General features: G+C 37.7%; 1 protein-coding gene across 1 annotated transcript in view; it reads right to left on the bottom strand.

The window, feature by feature from the left end:
* Positions 1–237: 237 nt before the first annotated feature.
* gpc4 (glypican 4) overlaps positions 238–21,654 on the bottom strand; it is a 51,660-nt gene continuing 30,243 nt past the window's right edge. Inside the window, exons 2-8 of the mRNA XM_073820232.1 lie at positions 9,479–9,876; positions 7,971–8,136; positions 7,220–7,350; positions 6,095–6,241; positions 5,852–5,976; positions 2,829–3,001; positions 238–2,737 (exon numbers count right to left, since the gene is read on the bottom strand). Coding sequence (XP_073676333.1) covers positions 2,517–2,737; positions 2,829–3,001; positions 5,852–5,976; positions 6,095–6,241; positions 7,220–7,350; positions 7,971–8,136; positions 9,479–9,876 — 1,361 coding nt within the window. The 3' untranslated portion in view covers positions 238–2,516. The remainder of the gene's footprint in view (positions 2,738–2,828; positions 3,002–5,851; positions 5,977–6,094; positions 6,242–7,219; positions 7,351–7,970; positions 8,137–9,478; positions 9,877–21,654) is intronic.

Genomic DNA, 21,654 nt, shown 5'->3' with positions numbered 1-21,654 from the left:
ATGGCACATTAACAGTCTGGCAGTCTTCATCTCATCTTAACAGTTGTTGATTTAATAACACATGAAGACTAAAGGAAGATTTAACACCGCTGCTTAATTAATGGCTGTGATTAATCAATGTTCATGATTGCTTCAAGTCATCCTTTGCTTTGTCTTCTGTGTTTTACTAATTGGTGTCTTAAAGAGAGTTTTAAAGCAAAAGCACAACAGAGCAGAAACGACACAAGACGCATCAAATTTAAATATCTGCAGTCTTTATTTCAACAAGACTAAAGAAATGTTTAATATAACTTTTCTCTTACATTTTTTTTTAGCATCTATCTCTTTGTTTCGCCCATATTAAGCACATACTCTGAATGGGTAAAAATCTGATGAACATCTCTCAGAGACCACTAAAACGACTGCTCATTATTTACAATTTTTTTCTTTTCTTTCTTCAGTCTCTCTCACTCCTCATCGCAGATGACTCCACCGACGTACAGGGCTGCGGGCCCCGCGATCTGTCCACCTGAAGGTCAGCATTTAATCTAAAGATGACACCGCAGAGGTTCATTCAAAGAGTCCATGTCATCTTCACACTGACTCGGAGTAGCTTGACATACTAAGCACAAGACACTTCCTTTCCTGGTCGTTACATCAGAGCCACCTTAACATGTGACTGGGAAGCTTTGGGTCAAAAGTATAGAAAACACATATCGCTTCCTATTCATGGCAGCACATCTGAGGTGTGGATCGAAGCGGAGCGTTACTCATTTCAGGCTCCTGAAACCCTGACAAGATTCTTTTCCATGTCTGAGGACTGGCCATTCATCCATAGATACTGAATGAACCTCCAAACGAACAAATAAAAATGAACGTAAAAGTATGCATGTTGCAGATTATGTTAAAAGCATCATTTAAAAACTTGCTGTGAGGTATCTGAATGCCAATTAAAAGTGCATGTGACATCAGGAACGATCAAGGACCGATGGCCAGCCCTGTCCTTGCATCAGCTTGTACGATTTTCACAATCCCCTTACATAAAAACTATAACGACAGAACAAACGCTTACGCTAGCTCGGTTTACAAAATCTAAATATCACGTAACATGAAATCTGAAGCCGATACAAAACCATCAGTTAATCTGTGAATTCATTAGAACGCGTTCATCTACAGACATAAATATTTTGAATACTGAAATTAAGATACCTAGGAAAGCGATGCTTGCGAATGCCTTTCAAAGAGACATGTGGTTAAATAACTTACTGTACAAGAGCGAGGGGAGCTAGTTTTTCTGAGAGGTGGGTGGAAAGCCCTTGAAGTTCGAGAGAGATTTCTTTTAAACCAACCAACAAGCACTCATCAGACATCTGAATGGGAAATCGCACGCATAGCCACTTACAACTGGTGTTGGAACGTACCACACACGCACTGTCTATTACTCTACATGTGGAATGGTTTTAAAATGTGTACCTATGGATATCAAGGAATGGGGAAAAGGCTGGACATTATGTTACAAACAGAAAGAGGCCACCCAACCTCTCAAATCAGCACCGTCTGTCACCGTGTAGTTGTAGTACCTATCATACAGTTTTATACCTTACAATACACTTCAAGCAAAATAAACACCTCCACATAAAACCCTGTGTAAAATTCCTCCAGACAGCTCAGTCTTAAGCCATCTTCATAGCTGGTTCTCCTCAAAACATCCAGTAAAAGGCCACACATCATGATCATCTTTGAGGGAACCATCAAAGCCTTTTCAATGCATCAACTTTCAGACCTAACCAAAGCTCCTTCTTCATCTCACACTATTAAGTTATTACTGAAGACTATATTCTCAAGTTATATATTATACTGGGATGTCGATACGGGGCTGTGAAAACCAAAAAAAAGCTTGTGTCTGGGATCCTCTAGTTTTGATTTCACTCATAAGGCAGCATTTTTATGAGTTGCGACCCTGATAAAGGGCCCATTTAAGGCATCATGAAATTTGTGTCACATATATATGATCTGCAGCCAACCAAAGCCTCCATGCACATCAACATACATGCTCAATGCATTAAAAAAACCTAAAAATCGTACTTCATACAGATTTGCTTAAATCATACGCGTTATATGGGTTGATTAATTGTTTGCCGTTTATAAAAAGCACTCGGATGATATATACAGCCAATCGTACACACCATCCACCCAGACACACACTCAATCTGACCTACCTTCAAACTAACACTTATTTAAACCTTAACCGAAAACAAAAATCATGAGTCGTCGTCAACGATTCTACGGACACGGAGGAATAAAACTCGGCTGATGTGAAATGGAAACGTATAGCTGTACATAAATGAAGTCCGTTCTTATAAACACACGAAAAATACACTGAAGGGAAGTTATTTGATATTAATAACTTGAGTGTCTTCCCCGGATGGCAGGCAGACGGAGATCCTGAAAGCAGTGTCTTTAATGTCCTATGGCAGTTTTCTGCTCTCGCGTTCAAATTCGTACAAACACACATCCTCTTCCTCTCTTGGCCGGTCTTATCTCGTGTGTGGGGTGAGCAGGGCGAGCAGGAGCGCCGTCACAGCCAGTGCCAGGCTGAAAGGTGCCAACCGTGTACCACTAGAGGGCTGTTTGTTAGGTTGAAGCTTGTTAACGCGAGGTTTATTGGGAGCTGGGGTGGAGAAGTAGATGTCCCCGTCACTGTCGCAAGGGGGCGAGTCGCAGCCGCTACCGCTTTCCTCTCCACTACCGGCATCCTCTGAAGAGTCAGAAAAAGAGAGATAAATGTTAAAAACAGGCTTGAGTTGAACCACAACCACTGTAACTCAAATGGAACGGATGCCTCGTACCATTGACAAATGAGATGTCGGTGCCAGTGTAAGCAGCTTTAAGCCGGCTGGTCATTTCCTTCAGCACTGCAATCTGCCGCCTGATCACCATGTCTGGTTTGGTGATGTCAACTTCCACATCTGGATTAGACACTTGATTGGCTAAGCCATTGCCTATGACGACAGATTCGTACCTGTATGTGAAGAAAGGAAGGAAAAGTTGAGTGGACAGGCAATGTTACAGCTTGAGTAAGGAATAAAATTAAGGAATTTTAGTTGCACCAGATCAAATTCTGATATTTTAAAAGGACATTTCACCCTAAAATAAAAATTTCCCTCATGTCGTCCCAAACCTGTAAGACCTTTGTTCATCTTCAGAACACAGATTAAGATATTTTTGATGAAATCTGAGAGCTTTCTGACTCTGCATAGACAGCGACGCAACTGACATGTTCAAGACCCAGAAAGGTAGTAAGGACATTGATAAAATAGTCCATGTGACATCAGTGGTTCAATTTGGTAATTTTATGAAGATACAAGGGTACTTTCTGTGCACAAAGTAAACAAAAAAAAAAACGACTTTATTAATGTGTCATGGTACTCTTGTAAACGTGCAGCGGAGACTGACATGGAAGAGAAGAAATTGTTAAAATAAGCACAAAAAGTATTTTCATAGCTTCATAAAATTAAGATTGAACCACTGAAGTCACATGGACTTTTTTAACAATGTCCTTACTACCTTTCTGGGCCCTGAACGTATTTGTTGTGTTGCTGTCTATGCAGGGTCAAAAAGCACTCAGATTTCATCAAAAATATCTTAATTTGTATTCCGAAGATGAACGAAGGTTTTATGGGTTTGGAACGACATGAGAATGAGTAATGACACAATTTTCATTTTTGGGTGAACTATGCCTTAAAGCGTCGACATCTAAGTCATTTTCAAAAATATTTTTCAAAGCAAGATGTTTTTTCTAATAAAGTTCAGATAAGTAAAATTTGAAGTGAGTTGCACCCCGACCTTGCTATGTCATAAAAAGATCAAATTCTAATATTTTAAGAGACTTATTGACACAGTCATGAGTTTCTCCATGATATAATTTCCGTTTTTATGCTTATTTTTTGCCCCTGCATGTTTGTTGCACCACATGACTTTGATTTAATGAACAAAAGTTTTCCAAATGTTGCTTTAACTGCTTTTCTAACAAATAAGAGATTATCAAACAACTTAAGGTTTCCTTTTTGAAAATTTCATTCTTGAAATGAAGGCATTATGATATCAGAACAGATTTAGCGCTCTGAAGTTTCTGACCTTATCAATTTTAATTTGGTAATTAAAGGGTTAGTTCACCCTAAAATAAAAAAAATCTGTCATTAAATGCTCCACATGTCATTCCAAACCCAGTAAGACCTTCGTTCAACTTTGGATAAAAGTTTGATGAAATCCAAGAACTTTCTAACCCTGCATAGACCACTACTACGTTTAAGGCCCAGAAAGGTGGTAAGGATATTGTTAAAATAGTACATGTGACATCAGTGGTTTAACTGTAATTTTATAATGCTACGAGAATACTTTTTGTGTGCAAAGAAAACAAAAATAACGACTTTGTTCAAAGGCCAGAAAGGAGAAGAAATTGTTGAATATAGTAGTTGAATTGCTGTCTATGCAGGGTCAGAAAGCTCTTGGATTTCATCAAAAATATCTTCATTTGTGTTCTGAAGACAAACAAAGGTCTACTACTAGTCTAAAACTATCCCTTTAAAACTTGTAATGACTTGAATACACCCGAATGCGGCCCGCCCCCACATTTGGACCGGCCCTCTGAACAATGCCAAGCACTGAAAATGCTGAAGACGTGTGATTCAAAAAACACAGTGGTCCAACATCAGCAGATGACGTGGCACCCCTAATCATGACAGACTGTGGAAACTTAACACGGGACTTCAAGCAACTTGAGCTACGTACTTCTCCACCATTCCACCAGACTCTAGGACCTTGGTTTCCAAATGAAATACAAAACTTGCTCTCATCTGAAAAGAGGACTTTGGACCACTGGGTAACGGTCCATTTCTTCTTCTCCTTAGCCCAGGTATGATGCCTCTGATGCTGTCTGTGTTTCAGGAGTGGCTTAACAAGAGGAATACAACAACTGTAGCCAAATTCCTTGACACGTCTGTGTGTGGTGTATTTCCGCAACCCCAGCCTCAGTCCATTCCTTGTGAAGTTCACCCAAATTCTTGAATCGATTTTGCTTGACAAGCCTCTCAAGGCTGCGGTTCTCTCTGTTGGTTGTGCATCTTTTTCTTCTACACTTTTTCCTTCCACTCAACTTTCTGTTAACATGCTTGGATACAGCACTCTGTGAACAGCCAGCTTCTTTGTTAAGGGTGTCAGTGATTGTCTTCTAGACAGCTGTCAGATCAGCAGTCTTCCCCATGATTGTGTAGCCTAGTGAACCAAACTAAGAGACTATTTTGATGGCTCAGGAAACCTTTGCAGGTGTTTTGAGTTGATTGGGTTATTGGCATGTCACCATATTCTAATCAGTGAATTGGTGGGTTTTTGTTAAATGTGAGCCAAATCATCACAGTTAACAGAACCAAAGACTTAAACTACTTCAGTCTGTGCGCATTAAATTGATTTAATACACAAGTTTCACAATTTGAGTTGAATTACTGAAATAAATGAACTTTTCCATGACATTCTAATTTTTTGAGATGCACCTGTATATCTTTTGAAAAGAAATGATCATTTGTCTGTGTGGTGCCTAACAAAATAATAAACTATTCTAGCATTAAAAGGTATAATAAATACAGGTAAAATCATAATAAAATAATAATAATACTAGTAGTCAGTCCGGCCCATGGTATTTTCTTTTATAAACCGACCCGGCCCCCCATTAAAGAAAAGAAAATTATGTGACCCTCTCAGAAAAAAGTTTGGGGACCCCTGCCTTATATGATGAGCAAATATAAACAGTATTTAAAAGCGTTTTTGCATAACCTCATAGTTCCTGTCAAAAATGAGCATCAACTCATTGACCCACCTGCTTTTGGCTGTACCATTCCAGCATTCGTCACCGGCGGCAATCCGTTCTCCAACACACACGGTGTCTGGCAGGGTGGACCAGAACTTCTTGGCGTGCTTCAGTTTCTTCTTGACATCTGTCAACTAGGAAACGCAGTTTGTGTTAAAAACATTCCTTTCTGATCTGTCAAAATCAATCAACATATTTTTAAATAAAGCTTTTCGAAGGGATATGAGTGGTAAGGCAGCCTATTATCCTTACCAGTCGGTCCAGGCTGGTGCCAGCAGCAGTGGTGGGTCTGGCATCAGGACTGTAGGGTCTGAAACGCCCGGGGAAGCCTGAATCTTTAGGAGAGCGCCGAGTGCGGAAAGCCATGTTGGGTTTGGGCTGCCCACATCCCTGAAACACCTGAAACAGAGACAAATATATGTAAAATATATGAGAACCACAATCACTAGGTGATTTGAAGTAGTTCAATTTCACAACAAAAAATTAGATAATTTACCCCTTGTCCCTTGTCATCCAAGATGTTCATGTCTTTCTTCAGTCGTAAAGAAATTGTTTTTTTGAGGAAAACATTTCAGGATTTCTCTCCATATGGTGGGCTTCTATAATGCCTGTAAGTTTGAACTTCCAAAATGTGGTTTAAATGCAGCTTCAAAGGGCTCTAAATGATCCCAGTCAAAAAGGGTCTTATCTAGTGAAACAATTGGTTATTTTCTAAAAAACTAAAATTACAATTTATATACACTTTCTAACCTCAAACGATCATCTTTTCTAGCTCCGCGTGTATTCGGTGTATTCCATTTCAAGACAGGGTATGTTGAAAAACTCCCATCTCATTTTCTCCTCTGACTTCAAAATCATCCAACATCTCTTTTTTTGTAAAGTGCATTTGATCTTCTTTGCACGTTCACTTTGTAAACACTCAGTCGGTACTTCTGCAGCAATGTAGGATGATTTTGATGTTGGAGAAGAAAATGAGATAATAGTTTTTTAACTGTCTTGAACCGGAAAACACAGAATACACACAGAGCTAGACAAGACGAGCATCTGAGGTTAAAAAGTATAAAAATTGTGCATTTTTTTAAAAGAACCTTTTTATTCTTCTTGAATCGTTTAGAGCCCTTTAAATCTGTATTTAAACCGCATTTTGGAAGTTCAAACTTTGAGGGCACCATTGAAGTCCACTATATGGACATAATTCCAGAAATGTTTTTCTCAAAAAACAATTTCTTTACGATTGAAGAAAGCAAGACATGAACATCTTGGATGACAAAGGGGTGAGTAAATTATCTGTAATTTTTTGTTCTGGAAGTAAACTTCTCTAAGTTAAATCAGAGAACATGCATTTCCGACTATTCTGGAAAGAAAGGAAAAACACACCTTCTGTGAGACCTGTATGCTGTTCTCCTGCATGTTCATGATGGCGTCTGAGATCTTCACATCTATGGGATCCATGACTGACTCAAAGTTAAAAGGTCCCTCCAGTCTCTCAGCGAGACCCAGCATGGAATCTAAATTCATAAAATTAAAAATAAATGCATTAATGAAGATAAAGGAAAGATTTCATCAATGCTTTCAATTAACCGTGCACCAAAAAAGCCATTTCCACCACTAGAGGGCAGCATATAGTCATCGGTCCAGACTAAGCTCATAAGGAACTGAAGCCTGTTGTGAGAACAGCTTGTTAAACAGTCAGAGGCCTGAGCAAGGCGCCCCAATTAAGGTTCCCCCCAAAGCTGACACGCAGGGTGAGCAAAGCCAGTCGCAGAGTCCCACGAGCCAGGAACACTTTGCGAGAGCGCACGAGAATGTGTGACGGGACCTGAGACCACACGGCCTTCAGAGTCACAAGAGGCCCAAAACACTTCATGAAACACACGCAAGAATAAAAAAAAAAAGAGCCGCTCCCCAGTGTTCACTCCTAATTCGAGTCAATTCCAATTCTGGTTTCAAGCTGAGGCTTCATAAATTGTTTTGGCCTCGGAGCAAATGGAAACCATTTTAATGTGACCTGTTCATTTCTAATCTGTACTTATGATACTCCTTTACTTAGTGTGGAAAACTGGCTCCATTAGATTTAGTAATGCTTCAGTAATAAATCAATTACTTGAGCCATTTAACACTCTCTTACCTAGGAAGTTATTCCACTCTGTGTCCAGATCGGCTTGATTAGCTAGGCAGCCTCGCATGACGTTCAGACAGTAGTTCTTGCAGGGCTTCAGCGCCACCTGGCCGGTACAGTACGGGCAGTATAACATCTTCATAGCCGCACGCACACAACTCGGAGAGGCGCTTACCTGAAAGAGGATGAACAGGAAGATTGAGCGGAGTCAGCAAAACTGACACAGGAGGAAAAGGTTAATGAGTCCGTAACCTAATTCATATGCCTGATGTTGCTGATAAAACTCTGAACAAAGAGCATCAGCGACCCCGCCACCTTTTATAAGGTCACTGCTGAAGTTGCGTTTGCTCAATTTGTCATTGCAGGTTCAATTGCTTCTGCTAACTCACTACACACACCGAGAAGCCTTGGCCTCTGATCTTTTAACGCTGGAAGATAAGCCCAGATTGGCCCATCCAGGTGCCCACCTTCACATACTGATAAACCCTATGGAAAACCTGTACTTTAGATCTCTGTTGGCCCTGATCTCTGACTTAAAAAAGTTACCATGTTAAACAAAGTCAACTCGAGGGCTGGGTATTGATGAAGATTTCTTGTTTCACTTTGTTTCTGAGTTACAAACTTGTAATTTGGTTTGATTTTGATTCATAAGAGTATTTGTCAGTTATAATTTTACTTGCATAAAGACATTACCTCGTTGCTATGTTGTCACAAACAAGCCAGTGTTTCAGACTGATTCAAACTGATTTGTAGTCAAACTGAGTTAGTCAACTAATACTGAAAGTAAAACAAACTATTAATTTGATCCATTTGTTTGATCCAAAATACAGCAAAAGCAATAATATTGTGAAATGTTTAATATTTAAAATTTAAAATGACTGCTTTCTATTTGAATATATTTAAAAATGTAATTTATTCCTGTGATCAAAGCTACATTTTCAGCATCATTACTCCACTCTATTCAAATAGAAAACAGTTATTTTAAAATGGTAAGCATTTCACTGTTTTACTATTTTGTTGTACTTTGGATCAAATAAACGCTTGGTGAGCAAAAGAGACTTCTAAAAAAAAAAAAACTTTTAAAAATCTTTATAGAATATTTATCAAATAAATGCTAACTCATAATATAAAAAAATAGAGTATTTAAACAATACTAAAATAACACTGTTCATAAGAGTCATTTATTTCACGAATCAGACTACACTGGTCGTCCTGCATGTTTTTAATTACCTAAAAGAACAGAGTCATATCTTCATGAATCAATCACTGATCATGCTCAATTTAGGTTTTTAATTCATTACAAGAATTGATCAAAACCAACTTGTTTATGGATCAGACTACAGTTAACTTTGTATAATTATTTTCTTTTTTTTTTTGCATGCAGCCCTCGAGGAAAACTCACATTTCTTGCCATTATTTTGTCTCTTTTTAGCATTACATTGAAAATATTGGCACAAATGCTACTGATTATTTGGAAAATTGGCATTTTTGCCCTTTTCCTAAAGAAAGATTCTCACCGTGGAGACTTTGCCCACCACTTCCGGCATGAGCGCCAGGCCACGGGTGAACGTGCGAACTGCAATGAAGGATCGGGTCAACTGCAGGCGGAGCTTGCGCGGTACGTCACCGAAGGGTTTAAGCTGCTCCATGTGCCTGCTGACGCACTCCATGTACGAGTCGCTGAACTCATACTGCACGTTGACCAGTCGGAACATGCGCTCCAGCAGCTCCGTCCAGAAGTCCGCCAGCATGTCGTCCAGGTTGACGGCGCTGCTCCCGTGGCTGTAGTAGCGGCGTAGCTCGCTGAAGAAATGCTCGAAGAGCTCGGCGTTCTTGACATACATCAAGCCGTAGGTCCGCACAAACATGTCGTTGAGAGATTTCTCAGCGTTGCTCAACAGCTCTCTGAAGAATTCTGAGATAAAAAGGACAATAATAACAGTTGGTTAGTTTTAAATGTCAAAGGTGATGAAAGTTTTCAAGTGCATTCCTTATGCAACACCCGCTGGAGTGAATGTTCTGATAAGACGCGTTGAGTGCGAACTTGTAGTACTTCAAATCTTAAAAAAAAAAAAAAAAAAATTATTTATATATATATATATATATATATATATATATTTTTTTTTTTTTTTTTAAGATTTGTAGTGAAATCTATATATATATATATATATATATATATATATATATATATATATATATATGCAGTGGTGGTCAAAATGATGAGAACACTAGTATTTTCACCAGCTAAAAAGTCAGTTATTTATATCTTTGCTGTAGTGTGTCAGTAGGAAATATCAATTTACATTTCCAAACATTCCTTTTGCCATTACTTGTAATAATCCAGTGAGATTTTTATTTGCACAAGGAGCCTGACAACAGCCAATGCTCCACACAGAGATCTGATCTCATCATCATCCAGTCTGTCTGGAATGACATGAAGAGCAAGAACAAACGTCTCCAAGATGCTTCAAGAAACCCACCTGCAAAGCTACTGTTAATAGTTTTAGGCACTTGTGTAAAAAAACTGTAATTGAGGATGCTGTCAAAAAGAATGTCATAAATAGATTTTCTTTATCAACTAACTTGTATTAACTTTGCGTTTAAAGGCTAATAACTACAAACAACACTAAAAGCACCAAAAATTAGGCTGTGTGAGGAACAGATTGACAGCGATTGTTCAATCTTTATCTAGACTGCAATTCTCAAATAAAATGTGACATTGGACCACAAAACAAGTCATAAGGGTCAGTATTTCTGAAACTGAGATTTATACTTAATCTGCAAGCTGATGTATAGTTTTTAGGATAGGACAATATTTGGCTGAGATACAACTATAGGCTAGAAAATAGCCTTTAAAGTTGTCCAAATTAAGTTCTTGATCATGCATATTACTAATCAAAATTAAGTCTTGATATATTTACGGTGGGAAATTTACAAAATATCTTCACGGAACAAGATCTTTACTTGATGTCCTAATGATTTTCAGCATAAAATAATCATTTTGACCCATACAATGTATTTATGGCTATTGCTACAAATATACCTGTGCTACTTAAGACTGGTTAATGATACTTGTTATGAGATGCTCAAAAACCAAGTTTATCAAGTTAATGTCTTCAAAAGACATTTACAGTGCTTTTGTGGTGCTTTTTTGAAATGTGACAGATGTGACCACAATGAACTGTCAGAAAAGATCTCCACTTTGGACCAACATAGCAGGGAGTAGATGATAATTTTCATTTTTGGAGAGAACTACTGTTTTAACACCCATTAACTGTACATTAAGAAACTTTCGCAAATGGGTATTTTTGGCGATCCCACATCTTTAAAGTATTCACGCATAAGATATAAGACAAGATAAGAAATGAAATCTCCACATCTTATCTTTAAAAGAATGTGCACTAACTGGCCATGAACACAAACATAACAGATATGAATGTGAGCACATGCGTAACATGGAACAGGGCGTGCGCGAAGAAAGACTTGCACACAGACTGTCAACTTTAACACGTATAAAATGAATTGCTATTAACTTTGGAACGTCAGCTGGCAGCACGGCCACGACTTTGTCATTACAATGATGCACGGGAGACAGCGATTTACTGCTCCGCAGAGCCCTAACTCTCTCTCACTGACTGGAAAACCTAACAGAACTGCCAGGGAGGCCAGAAAAGCACACGGTTATTATCTAAACAGATTAATGCGTATTCCATTTGACCCAACGCAAGGTTTTCACTCGGAAAATAACTTTTGTATCTAAGGAGAAAGAGCTGAGAGCGCAGAAAGGATGAAGGTGGGCAATGTCTCAGCCGTCGAGCCGGCTGAGGCTGACCGCTATCAATGGCATTTTCCTGTTGTCACATTCCATTCGCTTTTCTTTCTCTCCGCACCGCTCCCGTCCTTCAGAAGGCTTTTCAATAGGATTACTGAATAATGCCGACCCCCCTGCCCGAAAACAGACCTGTACCCCCCTGAAACCCCTCGCACTCGCTGACTCTCTCCTGCTTTCAGTTCATCAGTGGCTTCAGAAGGCTCTCTTCATTGGAGACGGGGAACAATGCCCTACTTCATCCTGTGGAATGTCAGGCCCCCTTCCCTCCCAGCCTCCCCAAATAATCCAGCCCCTCTCTCCCATGAAACCCTCTCTCTCTCTCTCTCTCCTGGGCCGGCAAACCCTACTTTCTTAATCTGAACAAAATGAGAATTCCAAAGAAATGCCTCACCTCTCTTCCCGCGCTCACACATGCTCAGCATGCCATTTGTTTTTCGCCTTTGTATCACCCTTCTTCTCTCGCAGCGCATAATGAGTGAGACTTTGAAGTGTTAAAAGAGAAGTTCACATCCAGAACAAAAATCTAGATAATTTACTCACCCCTTGTCATCCAAGATGTTCATGTCTGTCTTTGTTCAGTTGTAAAGAAATAGTTTTTTGAGGCAAACATCCATATAGTGGACTTCAATGGTGCCCGCAAGTTTGAACTTCCAAAATGCAGCTTCAAAGGGCTCTAAATGATTGAAAAGAAGGGTCATATCTAGTGAAACGATTGGTTATTTTCTACAATTTTTACAATTTATATACTTTTTAACCTCAAACGCTCATCTTGTCTAGCTCTGCGTGAACTCTCAGGTTCATGATAGTTAGGGTATGTCGAAAAACTCCCATCTCCTCAATTGGATTTTCTCCTCCAACTTCAAAATTGTCCTACATTGCCGTTTTACCTTTTTTGTGTCAAGGGTGTTTCACCCTCCTTGCGTGTTCACTTTGTAAACACTGGGTCGATATTTGCAGCGGTGTAGGGCGATTTTGAAGTTGGAGGAGAAAATCCAATTGAGGAGATCGGAGTTTTTCAACTCAACCTAACTGTCTTGAACCTGAATGCACAGTTCACGCATAGCTAGACAAGAGGAGCATTTGCGGTTAAAAAGCATATAAATTGTTATATTTTATTTATACTTTCTTTTTTAGAAAATACCCAATCGTTTCACTAGATAAGACCCTTTTTATCAATCGTTTAGAGCCCTTTGAAGCTGCATTTTGGAAGTTCAAACTTGCGGGCTCCATTGAAGTCCACTATATGGAGAAAAATCCTGAATTGTTTGCCTCAAAAAACTATTTCTTTACAACTGAACAAAGAAAGACATGAACATCTTGGATGGCAAGGGGGTTATCTGTACGTTTTTGTTCTGGAAGTAAACTTCTTTAATGACGCTTTTCCACTACACAGTACCAGCTCGCCTCGACTCGGCTCTGTTTGGTTTTCCACTGTGTAAAAGTTGTACCTGTACCGGCTTCCAGGTACTTTTTTTCGTACCACCTCCGGCGAGATTCCAAGCGAGCTGAGGCGATACTAAAATGTGACGTGAAAACAAAGCAGACTGCTGATTGGTCAGAGAGAATCGTCACTATTCACAGCCTCATCATTGCACGCGCCAGCAATAGTATCCAGAATAAGCCCGCCATTTTTAAAAAGTTTGGCCAGAGATTGTGTGACATATCCAATCCATTACATATTACGGCAACTCGGAAGAATACGCCGTGGTCAAACGAGGAGGTGCAGACAGCGGGTGTGTGTCACGTAGAAGATTACGTCACGGCAGTTTCCTGCAGCGTCGCTATGACAACCAGGTACTATTGTGGAGGTACAGGTACAACTTTTACACAGTGGAAAACCAAACAGAGTCGAGCCGAGGCGAGCTGGTACTAGGGGTGTAAATATTAATCGATTCGTATCGATGCATCGATTATGCAGCCGCCGATTCAATGCATCGATTCGTCCGCAAGAATATCGATTAATGTGTTTATTTTGCCGCCTGTTTGTTCACTTGTCTATTTTTAGAATCCGTTCCGACCTTTCTTTTACTGTCTATGGCTCCGACGTAAGCGTACTACCTACTCCTGAGCTGCGGGTGGCGCTAACCTCATTATTGTCTTCTACTTCACACGTGTTACTTTCGTTTCACAGTCCATCTATCTATGATGTTGTTCATGTTCACAGACCTCACGTTGTTGTCTGACTTTTAAGAGCGATGATTTTGAACTGATTTTGTGGAGTAGTATTCTATTTGCAGTTCATCTACTGCAGAGGATGTGTGACCATTACCTCTTAATAAGATGAAAATTGTATTTTCAAAATGTAACCAATTTTGTATAAATTAAACTTTTTAAAACAGTGAATAGGCTAATTGGCCATAGTAGACCTGCAATACAAGCATTAGCCTTTTTTTTTCTTATTACAATTTATCTGATTACACTTTGTAGATGCAGTAACTTATATTTGCTGTTCTATTTGCAGTGCATTGAGCACAACTGCTTTAGTGTAACATACACATTATGTGAGTAGAATACTGTTTCTGTATTCTCAATAAAAGGCAAATTTACTATTTTTGTTGATTTATTTGAAACTTAATAGATATCATGTAAAAATATCTAGTATTGAATCGAATCGGATCGAATCGCATCGTATCACAGGGAATTCTGAAGTATCGAAAATAATCGAATCGTTGGCCTAAGAAATCGGTATCGTATCGAATCGTCTTGAAGGCTCCGATTTACACCCCTAGCTGGTACTGTGTAGTGGAAAAGCGCCATAAGTGGCCATGTCTTTCACCACCCATAGGCTTCGGTCGACGCAAACAAGACACCTCGGGTTTATAAACAAACAAAGCGCGCTGTGCTGCTGTCAATTCCACCTCAAGCAAACACGCAGTCAGCTGAATGACAAGAGGTGTGTGTGCTCGTGTGAGAGAGAGACGGACAGGGGAATGCGAGTGTATTCGGGGGCTTTTCTAAATGCCCCCATCCTGCTGTGTAACCACGGATACCGGAAACACCGCAGCCCTCGCATTTAGCTCCCCTCCCACGAGTGGCCCTCGGCCCCTGGCCCCACACAGGGAGATAGAAGGCACCCAGCTCCACGCTCCATTGACAGAGATTAAACCTTAAGGGCCACCGCACCCGCCTTCCTCCAGAGCCCGAGGAATGCCAGAGCTGTCAGAAGTTTCAAGTCGGAGGGGAGGGAGGAGGAAAGAGCGAGGAGAGAGGAAGAGGTGAGGATGAGGAGGAGAAGAAGATTTTCCAGCTTTGCAAGTCAGTGTGCCATTACCAAAGAAAACATGAATTTACATGAGCCACTTGTCAGAAAACCACTTCAAGGACGTGCGTGCTAAATCACAGTCGAGTGGAATGAATTTCTGTAGTTCTTGGAAGATTCTCGCGTGTATGCATCAAGGCACGACTACAGATGATAATTATACCCCAGATAAATGCAAAAAAACTCAGACGTTTGCTAAACTGCTTATGGGTCAGTGGTATGATAGCGATGTTTTTTCTTTCTTTTCCCCAAATCTATTAATTTACTTATATGAATTGCATTTTTAATGCATTTCTATGCAATGATTACCAGAAAAAAAACTGACACACATTTGTTAAAATATTTGTATTCAAAAACACTTTAAGCTAAATCAAAAGGATAGTTCCCCCAAAAATTAAAATTATGTCATTAATTACTCACCCTCATGTCGTTCCAAACCTCTAAGACTTTCGTTCATCTTTCAAATACAAATTAAGATATTTTTGATGAAATCTGAGAGCAACGGCTAATAAAAACATCATTAAAACAGTCCATCAGTGGTTCAACATTAATTTTATGAAGCTATGAAAATACTTTTTGAGAGCAAGGAAAAAAATAATGACTTTATTCAACAATCTTTTCTCTTCTGTTTCAGTCTTTGACTCATGTTTGACTCAAAGTTGTTATTTTTGTTTTCTTTGTGCACAAAAAGTATTCTTGTAGCTTCATAACATTATGAATTATGTCACATGGACTATTTTATCGATGTCCTTACTAACTTTTTGGGCCTTGAACATGTCAAATGCGTTGCTGTCTATGTAGGGTCAGAAAGCTCTCGGATTTCATCAAAAATATCTTTTTATGTGTTCTGAAGATGAACGAAGGTCTAACAGATTTGAAATGACTGAGTAATTAATGACAGAATTTTCATTTTTGGATTATTTTTTTCTTTAAAGTCATGTGGTGTAACCAACTTGCAGAAACATAGAACAAAAACTAAAAAACTGTTTCTGCAGAGAGTCCCATGACTGTGTCAAGGTCAGTAAGTTTCATAAAATATCAGAAAATTGAGAAGAGAAGGCAAGGTTAGTTTAGTTTGTAAAATGTCAAGGAAAAAAAAAGTTACCATGACCTCTAAAAACTTAATGAAATTACTGAATATTATTGGAAAAAAAAAAACTACACACCTACATTAACCATTTTTAAGAGAAAAAGTGTCAAGAAACAGTCATATAACATGTCCTCTAAACCTAAAAAAAAAAAAAAAATACACACCTACATACACCATTTTTAAAGAAAAAAAATGTCAAGAAAAAAAAGTAATGTCCCCTAAAACTTAATGCAATTACTGAAAAAAAAAACTGGGGAAAAACCTACACATATAATTTTAGTAAAAAGTTAAAAAAAAGGTCAAGAAAAAGTAATCATATCCCCTAAAATGTATAAATAAATAAATAAAATAAACCTACACCTACATTTGCCTTTTTTTAAGAGAGCAGAAAAAGTTGTCGTGTCTCCTAAAACTTAATGAAATTACAAAATTTTATATTGGGGAAAAATGTTTAAAAAAGTACAAAAAAAAAAAAACACCTACATATACCATTTTTTAAAAGAAAAAAAATCTGGCACAGCACATGCGTCTTAAACTAGATTTTTACAAGCCACGTCTCTGACCCTTTAACAGTTGTGCATAAAGCAAAGTCAATCACTCAACATCCACCATCCCCCACACCCCTTCCTCTCGACATCCTTCCCAACATAACCGCTGAGATTTTGGGACCCGGTGTTGTAAGCGTTACAGTTGGAGGGGCGTTACTCAGGCATCCTACTTCGTCATTAAAAGACACTTTATGATACACAGGAGTCTGCCAACAAGCGGCCCGCGGACCTCCCTTCCGATTTTTCCATTAAAACGACCCGCATCGGTTTAGAAAAGTGTGTGAAAGGTTATCCACGAGGGTGCTCTCTGGGAGAACTACAGATTCGTACTACAATATCTATGAGGAGGAATGGAAACTGCTGTTTGGACTCAACAAACAAGGTCCCAAATACTCTGAGCGCTCGAACATGTTCTTCAAACATCCAGAGGAGGGGAAAATTCCTTATTTGCTGTCCCGCCCTCCACATTGGCTTATTCCTCTACTCATCCAGCCTTTGATAACTCTCCTTTATCCCAGGCAGTAATTGTTCCCCATTTGTGCCAATTAGCTGCTCAGCTTCTTTCTTTCCTTGTGGGATTTCAACCCCCCCTGCGGAGGCGTCGAGGATGAGAATTTGGTAGGGGGTTAATCCTAATTCTTACAGTCCTCCAGACAGGGTCACCTAGACTCAGACCGGATGCACGGGGAGGAACAAACACACCATGCTCTAGAGGAAAACTATTTCTGGTAGGGGACTTAATTGCCCATGACTCCAACCTCAGGGCTTTGAAAGCAGAGGCTGCTTCCCAACTCCCTTAAGAGTGTGTGCGCCTAAATTTATTTCATCTTAATGACATCTAGCCGCCGTGTTGATAGCGAACATGTTCAACCGCATTTCCTGCCGAACAAGTTGTGTGTAACCACTTAGTCTTCAACTACTATAAATACATTCACCTCTGCCTGTCCAGCACAGGGGAAAAAATAAGAAAAACCAAGAAAAACCCATTCAAGCAGCTTATTTATGCCTTAGATGTAGTTTGAAAATGTCAAGAAAAAAAGTCATGTCCCCTAAAACTTAATGAAATTACAGATTTTTTATTGGGGAAAAAAAAAAGAAAAAAAAAGTAATAATCCTACACACATATACCATTTCTTAAGAGAAAAAGTCACGAAAAAGGCATAAGGTCCCCTAAAACATAATAAAATTACTAAATATATTGGGGATCACAAAAAAATAAATAAAATAAAAATAAAATAAAAAAAATAAATAAAAAAAACACTACACACCTACTTATACCATATACCCAGAGAAAAAGTCATGAAAAAGTCATTGTTTCCCCTAAAACATAATAAAATGACAATTGTTATTGGGGGGAAAAACCCCTACATGTACCATTTTTTAAAAGAGAAAAAAAAACAAGGAAAAAAACATTTCTAATAAGAAAAAGTCATCATGTCTTCTAAAACGTAATAAAATTACTGAATTTTTAATGGGGGAAAAAAATGAAAAAAAAAAGGAAAAAAATTAATACACATCTACATATCTACACATCATACATAGAAAAAAAAAAGTCACAAAAAAAGTCATCATGTCCTCTAAAATGTAATAAAATTAGAGATTTTTATTGGGGAAAAGTAAAAAGTAGAAAATAAATAAAAAACAAACCAAAAAAACTATACACAACAAAAAACTCCCCTAAAACTTAATGAAATTTTGATTGGGGAAAAAACTGAAAAGAAAAAAAAAAAACACACACACACACACACACACACACACACACACACACACACACACACACACACACACACACACACACACACACACACACACACACACACACACACACACACACACACACACACACACACACACACACACCTACATATAAAAAAATTCTAAAGAAAAAAAAAAGTCATCATGTCTTGTAAACCTTAATAAAATGACATTTGTTATTTGGGGGGGATGAAAAAAAAAAAAAACTACACTACACACCTACTTATACCATTTTAAGAGAAAAAAAAAAAAAAAAAAGAGTCATGAAAAAGTCATCATGTCCCCTAAAATGTAATACAAGTACAGATTTTTACTGGGGAAAAGAAAGTACAAATAAATAAATAAATAAATAAACAATAATTATAAATCTATACACCTACATATTCCATTTTTTAGAAGAAGAAAAAAAAAGAAAAAAGTAATCACGTCCCCTAAAACTTAGTGAAATTACTGAATTTTATTGGTAAAAACGTATTCCCTACATATCCCAGAAAAAAAAATAAAGAAAAAGTCATGTCCTGTAAACCGTAATAAAATGAATAATAATAATAATAATAATGTAATAAAATTACAGAATTTTTTTGAAAAAAAAAAAAAAGTGATCATGTCCCCTAAACCTGCAGAACAAGTTGTGTGTGATCACTTAGTCTTCAGCTATTCTAAATACATTCACCTCTGCCTGTCCAGCACAGAGGAAAACGAGAAATGTGTTTGTTCTTCAACAAGAACCCTCTCGAGCATCTCATTTACACCTTAGTCGTTCCCGAAGCGCAGAAAATGCGTACGTTTGAGTGAAAGAACGCATTGAGGGTGTCTTTGTTTGCAAGCATAAAAGCTACTGGTATTTTAAGGCCGTTTAGCTCATTAAGTCACATGCCAGGGTCTAGTGCACATTTTGCGCAGACTGGCGATTCAGAGCGTATTCCCACGGTAAGAGTTCAAAAGACCTGAGAACCTGGAGATGGAGGAGAAATGAAAGGCATAACAGACTTATGGCAGAGAGAAAAGGGGGAGAACGGGGACAAAAGGCAGCGAAGAGAAAGAGCAGAGGAGGAGGAGGAGGAGGAGGCGGGCGGGATCTGGCCACCGCCGCATTCCGACACGTCACATTCCTGCTCACATCTGGCTGCAATACACACCATCCCTGTTAGCATTCACTCCCTCAAGTCTCACTTTCTTTTTACATTCACACAAACAGGCAATCTGGAAAGCCGACCAGGTCACCTCGCACTTCCATCAATGTTGCCTGCAAGCCATCACATCTCTGATTTGGTTCCCTTCCTCCGCAACAGGGATGTGAAAGGAAGTTACTTCAGTACCAAACATTTATTAAATGCCTAATAAACCAATGTAATATGTCTAATAGTCCTGTCTATTATTATTATTATTAAACATTGACAAGAAAAAGAAAAATGCATTACTTCACATAAAACAAATATGTGACCCTGGACCACAAAACCAGTCTTAAGTCGCTGGGGTATATTTGTAGCAATAGCCAAAAATACAATGTATGGGTCAAAATTATTGATTTTTATTTTATGCCAAAAATCATTAGGATATTAAGTAAAGATCATGTTTCAAAAGGACTTTTTGTAAAATACCAACTATAAATATATCAAAATGTCATTTTTGATTAGTAATATGCATTAAGAACTTAATTTGGACAACTTTAAAGGTGATTTTCTCAGTATTTAGATTTTTTTGCACCCTCAGATTCCAGATTTTCAAATAGATATATCTCGGCCAAATATTGTCCTATCCTAACAAACCATACATCAATAGAAAGCTTATTTATTGAACTTTCATATGATCTCAGTTTTGTAAAATTTAATCTTATGACTGGTTTTGTGGTCCACAATTAATATTATACAAGACATTGATGAGACAAAGAAAAAAAGACACTGCATTACTATAGTTTTGCAAATATAAGTAAAAATTATTTTTTTTCTTGTTAAATTGTTTTTTAAACATCAATATTAATAATTACCACTGATATAACAATAATTATTATTTTAATTATATCATTAATATTAAACACCTTTTAGACATAAAAAACACGTTTATATAGATTTTTAAAAATATATTTTGTTTTCTTTTTCTTGCAATTAATTTGCTTAATTATTGACTTACTATTATTATTATTATTATTATTATTATTAATATAATTAGTATTAAACAAGACATTAACAAGACAAATGTAAAAACATTGCATCGCTACAGTTTTGCAAATAAGTAAAAATGCTATTCTTTTTGTGTTTTTAATGTTTTTAATATTAATGTTATTAATAATTACAATTGATATAACAACAACAATTATCATATTTATATTAATAATAAAATTAATATTTAACACCATTAGGAAAAATAAAACGCATTGCATTTTTATTTTTATATATTTTCTACATTTCCTTTTTGTTTTCTTTTTCTTGCTAACAAATTTGCTTAATATTAACAATCATTGACAAAAACATATAAAAAATTAAACAAACAAAAACACACACACACACACACACACACACACACACACACACACACACACTTTATTATTAATATAATTAATATTGAACAAGACATTAACAAGACAAAAAAAACACCACTGAATTACCATAGTTTCTTTTTTCTTATTAATAAATTTGACTAACTGGCATAAAATATAATAATTAATATAATATTATAATAATATAATTATTTTTGGCCTAATAATTATGAGTTGGTAATAAAAACAATGAATATTTTTATAATAATATAATTAATATTAATATATAATAGCATATTTTTTGATGTGATTAACAGAGAATGCCTTAATTAGATCATGAAAATGTCACTGGCATTGCTATTGACTATTGAAATCGGTATTTTAACAACACTACTCCGCACAAATACTCACATCATCTTCAGATGTTGTTACACATCATTTCAGAGCATGCTTCAAACAGCCTTGAACATCCTAACACACCCCAGCTTTCGCAGAACTTGCCAGAAAACCGACTGTGTCGAGTCCATTTAAAACCGCTCGCCTGCTCTGCCAGAGCAACAGAGCTTTGGTAAAGCTGGACGGCCACATGTGAGTTAACACGGGTCTCATTTAGACATAGCTGTGGCTCAGAGCGGATGGGTGACGAATCATGTGCGAGCAAAGGGAGATGTGCCATCAACACTTCATTTATCCTTCCTTGTCCGTCCAGTCATTGACTATCAATCCAAACACC

Source organism: Garra rufa, chromosome 16, assembly GCF_049309525.1.
Source record: "Garra rufa chromosome 16, GarRuf1.0, whole genome shotgun sequence".
Lineage (NCBI taxonomy): Eukaryota > Metazoa > Chordata > Actinopteri > Cypriniformes > Cyprinidae > Garra > Garra rufa.
Note: the sequence above shows the minus strand (reverse complement) of the source record. Positions and strands in the feature narration are given on the sequence as shown.